The sequence below is a fragment of the Salvelinus alpinus genome, chromosome 4, assembly GCF_045679555.1.
Source record: "Salvelinus alpinus chromosome 4, SLU_Salpinus.1, whole genome shotgun sequence".
NCBI lineage: Eukaryota > Metazoa > Chordata > Actinopteri > Salmoniformes > Salmonidae > Salvelinus > Salvelinus alpinus.
In genome coordinates, this window is record NC_092089.1 from 35,690,112 (window position 1) to 35,699,884 (window position 9,773).

General features: G+C 42.7%; 1 protein-coding gene across 1 annotated transcript; it reads left to right on the forward strand.

The window, feature by feature from the left end:
* The first annotated feature begins 1,757 nt into the window (after positions 1-1,757).
* LOC139572371 (apolipoprotein Eb-like) lies at positions 1,758-6,066 on the forward strand. Its single transcript, XM_071395101.1, has 5 exons — positions 1,758-1,923; positions 2,523-2,588; positions 3,566-3,719; positions 4,365-4,652; positions 4,773-6,066. The coding sequence occupies exons 2-5, from the start codon at positions 2,546-2,548 to the stop codon at positions 5,113-5,115; spliced, it is 828 nt and encodes a 275-aa protein (XP_071251202.1). The 5' UTR covers positions 1,758-1,923; positions 2,523-2,545; the 3' UTR covers positions 5,116-6,066.
* Positions 6,067-9,773: the final 3,707 nt, after the last annotated feature.

The following is a 9,773-nucleotide window of genomic DNA, read 5'->3' on the forward strand; positions in this document are numbered from 1 at the left end:
TTATAAACAAGTGTAATGGAATTCTTTGTTGCATATCCCAACTTCCACGAGACACCTGCGGGGCGTGTGGTCGCGGCCACACTCCCTGCACTCCATTGTACAGCGCCTCTGGAGCAATTAGGGTTAAGTGCCTTGCTCAAGGGCACAGCGAGATGTGTCACCTTGTTGGCTCTGGTATTCGAACCAGCGACTTTTCGGTTATTGCCCAAAGCTCTAACCTTGATGTCCAACAATGCATAAACTGTGACTAGACCTAACAAAAAGGAGAATTAGAGCTACATTTGGGTGTGTGAGTTGAACTCATATGGCTCAGTTGGAGTCAGCACTTTCTCTTTTTATTTTATTTTTTGTCATTGTCTCAGTTCCTTACAGGCTATGAACAATAAAGCTAGCTCTGTCAAATCCTTATCTTGAGAGTTATATTGAGGTTACATTTTCTACAGTAACTCCTTTTACCTCAAAAACATTTTCCTCATTGGACATGCCTATCCCAACTAACCGCAGTCTGTGATGTATGAACTGCCTTCGTTGCCCCTCACGCCACTCTCTCTACCGCCCACTCATAATCCTTCCTACTGCACCCCAGCTCTATCCCCAAGCCCTGACATGTCTCTGGGAACAGCAGTATCTCCCACTCCTATCTTGTTTTGCACTGATCTGTTAGCCTGGGGAGTTATTGTTTTGAGGAAATAACAGATGTTAACAGTTACAGTGCCTTCAGAAAGTATTCATACCCCTTGACTTATTTCACATCGACTGAGGTACTTTACAGATAATTGTAAGTGTGGGAAACATAGATGTGTTTAACGTAATTTAAAAGTCATGTTAAACACTATTATTGCACGCCGAGTAAGTCCATGCAACTTATTAGGTGACTTGTTAAGAACATTTTTAATCCTGAACTTATTTAGGCTTGGCATAAAAAAGGGGTTGAAAACTTACTGACTCAAGATATTTCCGTTTTTTATTTTTTATTAATTTGTACACATTTTGAAAAACATTATTCCACTTTTACATTATGGGGTATTGAGTGTATGCCAAAAATCTAAATTTTATATTCAGGCTGTAACACAACAAAATGTGGAAAAAGTAAAGGGGTGTGAATACTTTCTGAAGGCACTGTAAATGACTGATCCTAGTTGGATTGTGAATAGTGAACAGTATTATTCATGTAATTCTGATAGAAGATGTTCCATAGGTCATGGGTTCAACATCATTCATGTAGACTACTTACCCAGTCTGGTCATTATGGAGACAGTGCCTTTCAAATGCATTTGATTGGTGACCATCATGCATTCAAATAGCCCAGTGTAAATGAATGAAGACTGATGGGGAGTGGAGAGGTGCCATACAGTGGCAGGGGTAGTCAGTTGATACTGTAGTTTCATGATTAAAAATAAACTGATTCAAATACATTGAAGACCATTGGAGCTGCCTGACAAGGATAGCCTATTTACAGATTCCTGGCGCCAGCAGTAGATTATTGTTGGCAAAAGAATTGTTCTCTGAGACATTTAACATTTAATTGTATTTCCAAAACGGATTACATAAAACACACCTGGAAAAGCCAAAGACCAAGAAGGAAATGTATAAACAATCTGAGTGAGCCACAATCACATCTAAGAGTTCTTTAAACGAGTTTCCTTGTTTCAAATAGCCTACAGTTTTTTCATAGAAGCACAAACTATTTTCGTTGACGTACATCATAAACTATATATTGCACAATCACCATATATCCAACAACAACGCAAAGAGATGAGAACTTCGAACGCGAAGTGGCACATCGCGTGGAACGAACCATGAGCTGAGCCACACATCATCACATGTGCGCGCTCTCCCAGCTACAGGCGCGCGGCCGTCCCAGGACAGTATAAAAAGCCCGGCGAACTGTCCCTAGAGCACGGAAAGAACTGGATTTCTTAGGTGAGTGAGGAGTGGGGACAACTAATGGGCACCATATAGGCTACAAACGTGCTTTAGTCATGAGTGAAATACCTTATTTTTAGTAGAAATATAAAGCAGCTGTTAAAGTAGACTAGATTTGATACCGAGATAGAGACTACTTATAAATTATTGCATTAGGTTAGGCTACTGTAGCCTTCACATTAGGCAATGAAAAGCAAGTCATTAATCTTTTTACTGTAGTGTGCAGATTAACCAGACCAAATGTATGGTAAAACTGTTAAGAAGAGATGCATTGCAGTGGAAACTACAATACCTTATTAGTTTATAGCATAATGACTGGATTTAAAGTTTAATCTGAAACGTTTGATTGCATAGAACTAGTTTAGTTGCTATTCTAAAAGTGCTCAGTGAGTACAGTTATGGACATTTAGCGTCCATGAAAGGTAATTTTTCCTATTTATTCTATTGGCTCAGAGTAGTATTCTACTTTATTCAAAAAAATATTCTGCCAATTATTCCAATGATGTAACATTGTATCTTTGTATATTGTTGTATTTGTTTTCCATAGCTTTGATAGACAACCACTGTCTGACTTGGGTCTATGTCTGTTTTCATAGGTGTATCTGTCTGTCAATCAATCATGAAGGCTGTGGCAATAATCCTTGCTCTGGCAGTTATCTCTGGTAAACCTGGGTTTACACTGTTCCCTTTTGGCACTGTTATCAATATATACAGTTCCTTGCAAAAGTATTCATACCCCTTGGATTTCTTCACATTTTATTGTGTTAGAAAGTGGGATTAAAATGTATTTTAACTGTAATTCATTACAGTTAACGACTATATTTTAGTTATAAATGTTTTCTTAATCTTTTTTAAAAAATTGGAATTTTTCTTCCACTTTGACATTACAGAGTATTTTGAGTAGATTGTTGACAAAAAAAATGAAAATGAAATACATTAATGCCATGTTGTAACACAATAAAATGTGAAGAAATCCAGTGCAAGGCACTGTATATACAGTATATATATTTAGTATTAGTCAACTGTATATACAGTATATATATTTAGTATTAGTCAACTGTATATGCAGTATATATATTTAGTATTAGTCAACTGTATTTACAGTATATATATTTAGTATTAGTCAACTGTATATACAGTATATATATTTAGTATTAGTCAACTGTATATACAGTATATATATTTAGTATTAGTCAACTGTATATACAGTATATATATTTAGTATTAGTCAACTGTATATGCAGTATATATATTTAGTATTAGTCAACTGTATTTACAGTATATATATTTAGTATTAGTCAACTGTATATACAGTATATATATTTAGTATTAGTCAACTGTATATACAGTATATATATTTAGTATTAGTCAACTGTATATACAGTATATATATTTAGTATTAGTCAACTGTATATACAGTATATATATATAGTATTAGTCAACTGTATGTGCAAGAATGCATTTACTGACTCCTTGCTGAAATCAGTCTTTAAGATCAACTCTTACAATACTGTAACACTTGTATAATTAGGCTTCATACTGTACCAAGGCTCCACACTCATCACCAGACTGGATTTAACCCCCCTGATGGTGTATATTATGGAAACCTCACCTCAGAGCTCTCTGTGTCCCCCTGCAGGCTGCCATGCCCGCGCTGTGCGCCAGGCAGAGGCCCTCCAGAACCACTGGGAGGAGAACGTTGAGCGCTTCTGGACCTACGTGTCTGAGATCAACAGCAGAGCCGACGGACTGGTGGAAAACCTCAAGGCCTCCCAGCTCAGCAGAGAACTCGAGTGAGTGGCACATTGTAACACTATTTTATTCTGAAGTGATATAGGCTCATACACTTTGCTTCATCGCTCTCCATTATCACCTTGTGCTGTGTGACTGTCTCTGACCATGCCTCCCTGCTTTCCCCTCTCTCCCCATCCTCCCCCCTGTGTCTCTGACCATGCCTCCCCTCTGTACCCTGTGTCCCCCTATGTCCCTGACCATGCCTCCCCTCTTTCTCCTCTCTCCCTCGTCCTCCCCCCTGTACCCCTGTGTCTCCCGATTTCCCAGACGATGTCTCCCCTCTCTCCCCCGTCCTCCCTCCTGTACCCCTGTGTCCTCCTATGTCCCTGACCATGCCTCCCCTCTTTCTCCTCTCTCCCTCGTCCTCCCCCCTGTACCCCTGTGTCTCCCGATTTCCCAGACGATGTCTCCCCTCTCTCCCCTCTCTCCCCCGTCCTCCCTCCTGTACCCCTGTGTCCTCCTATGTCCCTGACCATGCCTCCCCTTTCCTCCCCCCTGTACCCCTGTGTCTCCCGATTTCCCAGACGATGTCTCCCCTCTCTCCTCCATCCTCCCCCCTGTACCCCTGTGTCCCCTTATGTCACTGGCCATGTCTCCCTCTACCCACTTTATGACCATCTCTGACCATGCCTCCCTCTCCGCAGCACCCTGATCACTGACACCATGGCTGAGCTGACCGTGTACAGGGAGGACATCCAGACCAAGTTGGGACCCTACTCCCAGGACACAGCCGCCCTGCTGGGCCAGGACCTGCAGCTTCTGACCACCAAGCTCCAGACCGACATGGTTGACGCCAAGGAGCGCAGCACACAGTACCTGGGAGAGCTCAAGACTATGATGGAGCAGAATGCTGATGATGTCCACAACCGTGCCAACACCTACACCCGCAAACTGAAGAAACGCCTTAACAAGGACACCGAGGAGATCCGCAAGTGAGTATAGATGGCAACAGCTAATGTACTGTAACAGCTTGATTTCCAACATAGAATTTCTAAATACAGTTTTAATATCTTCCAAGTGATGCAAACCCCCTCTGCCTCTCCCTCCCCCAGGACCGTGGCCACCTACCTGGGTGAGATCCAGTCCCGTACCTCCCAGAACATGGATCTCGTGAAGGAGAGTGTGGAGCCCTTCGTGAGTCAGGCCCACGACACCGCCGCACAGAGGCTGGGCAGCTTCACTGACCTTCTGAAGAACCAGGCCCAGGACCTGAGCCAGCAGGTCTCCACCCAGGCCGAAGGCATGCGCGAGAAGCTGGAGGCCACCGCCGAGGACCTGCGCATCACCCTGGAGGGCAAGATCGATGAGCTCAGCAGCCTGATCGCCCCCTACGCCGCCAAGATCCGTGAGCAGCTCCAGACCGCCATGGACAAGGTCAAGGAGACCGCTGTCTAAATGGACCCAGGGGAGGGAGGGGGTCGGAGGACCGGTGTCCCGCCACTGCACCCCTGTTTAAGTAGGGGTGGGGGTTGTGAAGCACTGTGCCACCATTCACCTAGCTAACACAGAGAGGAGGAGGGAGTTAAGTGTTACTGATGCTGTTTTCACTGTGTTGGCACTGTGTGTTTTGGTTGAGGGGGGTTGATAGAGAGAGATGGGTGAGGATGACAGAGCTTTGAAGTGGTCTTGAGCAGACAAACACAGTTCTTTATGTCTGTTCAGGCCTCAGAAAGGCATTTACTGTTTAAATCACTTCAATCACTCTCTCGCTGTATTATCTCCTCATCTAAGAACACAACTCAATACTGCCTTTCTTAAACACACAAGAGGCCATTGTTTTTAACCTGCTTCGCTTGTCTTCCTCATTATAAGTGCTCTAGATGTCTTCTCCAAATTGTTCTACTAATTTGCATCAGGTTTCTAAGGCTGCTATATGGGATACAAGGGGGGTTGAAACAGTATCTAACAATCGTGAGCCAAATCGTCTCCGGCCCATTCCAGCGCTGTCCCTGTCCTTCATTTCAATAACTGCACTGAACTAAGACTGGGCTTATCTCCAGCACTAGCATCAGTCTGTCCAGAACCAAAGGAGCAGAACCACTCCATGCCTTGCTTGTCTATGATGCTGTATCTACACCTGCTCTGTAGGCTCTGTATTTGTTGTGATTCATATAGAAGTGTATTTACTATGACTGTGATATGACGCGAATATGACAATGAAACTAAAAGGTATACTTCACAGGGTCCATATACTACCTGTCTGTATTATTTCAGTTTGGCCAGAGTGTCTCTGCCACTTCACAATGTAACACGCCCTGCTGCTCACCATAGCACACTGTCCGTCTGGCTGTCTGGCTGACTGCAGTGTGCTACCCAGCGCTGAAGAAATAAAATATGTAAAGAGTTGCTCAATTGTCAGTGTGTTCTTTTCTTGTCAAACCTTTATCAACTTTTTTCAACTTTGACATTTCTTTATTTTTAGTTACAATGACAAATTAGGTAGTTAATATAGCTGAATAGATGGATCTTCATCTTACAATCTATGGTTGATGAACACATAAAATCAAGACATTCCTATGCTTATAAATTCCCTCTATCATGCATCATGTTCTGATAACAATGATAAGCTGAACCAGGTTAGTTACAGCTGGGGTTGGAGAGAAAACCTACAGGAGGGTAGCTCTCCGGGAACAGGGTTGGAGACCCCTGACATACAGTAATTCAGTGTTGGTCTTTATAAACCACAAACAATGTAAGTTGAATTGAGATCTACGTTAGGTTATAATGTCACGTAACATCACATCTGGAGGCTCCAGAAATAGGTTGGACAGAATGTCCTCGTCATGTTATGCTCTATCTTCTTTTCTATCATCTTTTCCCCAGATCCCATGTCTTTAACCCTGAAACACCAACCTGTACACTCATAAACACACACATGTTCCTCATAATACACTTTCTTCAGGCTGTTGTTACGTATGTTTATAGGGATATGTCTGACGATTTTCAGTAAGGCCTTCTTTCACCTATCCTTCTCCCTAACCCACATCCCCCGTTCACCTTTTCTTTTAGGACCCTCCCCCACCACCCATACCCCCCTCTCAACACACACTGTCAATTCATCTTCTAATCTGTACAGATGGTGCTTGATTGACCAAACACTAAAGGGCCTTTCCGCCCCCTCCTGCCCTGCAGGTCTTTCTTTCTCTTTTGTCCCCTTTCCTCCCTCCTTCCGTACCTCCCTCCCTCTCTCCCTACTTCCCCGGTCCTGGCTTGTCGGGATCAGCTCTCACATTCCTTTCTCGTTATCCCAGCAGGTTTCAAGAACCATGTTTGTGTTTTCATCTACTATGTTTATAGTTATTCAACCCTCCTCTCCTGTCTAAGATACACAGATGTGCACGACGGTACACACACACACACACACACACACACACACACACACACACACACACACACACACACACACACACACACACACACACACACACACACACACACACACACACACACACACACACATATACTGTAGGTACACAAATTCTATGATAATTGCTTTTGATGGATCTACAGTTAGTTTTTCACGTTTGCAATTTGACTTGTAATATCGCTGACCCTGCTGCTATCTTGGACCCAGTCTGTGTTCCAAAACAGATTTTATCCAAGAGATTTTAGGTTTAACCTGGATAAATCAGGTTTAAAAGAACACGTAAACACCAGAAACACACAGTAATAGTAAGGCATTCTGGCAGACCAAACAAAACATGGAGTTTTTTTGTGTGTAGTTAACAGAAAGTGTGAGTCACAAAGTTTGCCTCTGAAGCGTAGGATAGTGGCCAGCAAGTAAACATTTAGGCTGGAAGCCAGGCAGTGAAGGCCACCACTTATCCCTCCTCTCTGCTCCACCAATCCCCTACTGAAAAAAGCACTTACAGTCGGAAGTTTACATACACCTTATACAAATACATTTCAACTCAGTTTTTCACAATTCCTGATATTTAATCCTAGTAAAAATTCCATGGCTTAGGTCAGTTAGGATCACCATTTTATTTTAAGAATGTGAAATGTCCGAATAATAGTAAAGAGAATGACTTATTTCATCTTTAATTTATTTGATCACATTCCCAGTGGGTCAGAAGTTTACATACACTCAATTAGTATTTGGTAACATTGCCTTTAAATTGTTTAACTTGGGTCAAATGTTTCGGGTAGCCTTCCACAAGCTTCCCACAATAAGTTGGGTGAATTTTGGCCCATTCCTCCTGACAGAGCTGGTGTAACTGAGTCAGGTTTGTAGGCCTCCTTGCTCGCACCGGCTTTTTCAGTTCTGACCACAAATTTTCTATGGGATGGAGGTCAGGGTGTTGTGATGGCCACTTAAATATCTTGACTTTGTTGTCCTTAAGCCATTTTGCCACAACTTTGGAAGTATGCTTGGCGTCATTGTCCATTTGGAAGACCCATTTGCGACCAAGCTTTAACTTCCTGACTGATGTCTTGAGATGTTGCTTCAATATATCCACATAATTGTCCTTCCTCATGATGCCATCTATTTTGTGAAGTCCACCAATCCCTCCTGCAGCAAAGCACCCCCACAACTTGATGCTGCCACACCCGTGCTTCACGGTTGGGATGGTGTTCTTCGGCTTGCAAGCGTCCCCCTTTTTCCTCCGAACATACGATGATCATTATGGCCAAACAGTTCTATTTTTGTTTCATCCGACCAGAGAACATTTCTCCAAAAAGTATGATCTTTGTCCACATGTGCAGTTGCAAACCGTAGTCTGGCTTCTTTATGGCGGTTTTGGAGCAGTGGCTTCTTCCTTGCTGAGCGGCCTTTCAGGTTATGTCGATATGGGACTCGTTTTACTGTGGATATAGATACTTTTGTACCTGTTTCCTCCAACGTCTTCACAAGGTCCTTTGCTCCTGTTCTGGGATTGATTTGCACTTTTCGCACCAAAGTACATTAATCTTTAGGAGACAGAACACGTCTCCTTTCTGAGTAGTATGACGGCTACGTGGTCCCATGGTGTTTATACTTGCGTGCTATTGTTTGTACAGATGAACGTGGTACCTTCAGGTGTTTGGAAATTGCTCTTCTTTTGATTTTCCCATGATGTCAAGCAAATAGGCACTGAGTTTGAAGGTAGGCCTTGAAATACATCCACAGGTACACCTTCAATTGACTCAAATGATGTCAATTAGCCTATCAGAAGCTTCTAAAGCCATGACATCATCTTCTGGAATTTTCCAAGTTGTTTAAAGGCACAGTCAACTTAGTGTATGTAAACTTCTGACCCACTGGAATTGTGATACAGTGAATTACAAGTTAAATAATCTGTCTGTAAACAATTGTTGGAAAAATGACTTGTGTCATGCACAAAGTAGATGGCCTAACCGACTTGCCAAAACTATAGTTTGTTAACAAGAAATTTGTGGAGTGGTTGAAAAACGAGTTTTAATGACTCCAACCTAAGTGTATGTAAACTTCCGACTTCTACTGTACACCTACAGTACTTTAGTGTTGTTGTTCAATGGTAGTTTTAATAAACTAAACAAAGTTAATTTTCACTGTATACAATAGCACTATGGGCATCTTTATTTTTGAAGTTGAAGCACTGTTTCGTGATTAAGTCTATAAATATGAACACAAGCTTCTTGATGATATTCATTAAAATGTGCTCACACATCCTTTTTTATTTTAATTTTTTTTAAATATTATTATTATTTTTTTAATTTTTTTATTTATTTATCCCATTTTCTCCCTAATTTTCGTGGTATCCAATCGCTAGTAATTACTATCTTGTCTCATCGCTACAACTCCCGTACGGGCTCGGGAGAGACCATATGGTCGAAAGCCATGCGTCCTCCGAAGCACAACCCAACCAAGCCGCACTGCTTCTTAACACAGCGCACCTCCAATTTGGAAGCCAGCCGCACCAATGTGTCGGAGGAAACACCGTGTACCTGGACCCCTTGGTTAGCGCGCACTGCGCCCGGCCCGCCACAGGAGTCGCTGGAGCGCGATGAGACAAGGATATCCCTACCGGCCAAACCCTCCCTAACCCGGACGACGCTATTCCAATTGTGCATCGCCCCACGGACCTCCCGGT

Excerpts from the sequence above, each read along its gene's own strand:
- LOC139572371 (XM_071395101.1), top strand. The coding sequence starts at position 2,546 with ATGAAGGCTGTGGCAATAATCCTTGCTCTGGCAGTTATCTCTG. Across the intron at positions 2,589-3,565 it reads TGCTCTGGCAGTTATCTCTG|GCTGCCATGCCCGCGCTGTG; the intron begins GTAAACCTGGGT and ends GTCCCCCTGCAG. Across the intron at positions 4,653-4,772 it reads GACACCGAGGAGATCCGCAA|GACCGTGGCCACCTACCTGG; the intron begins GTGAGTATAGAT and ends TCCCTCCCCCAG.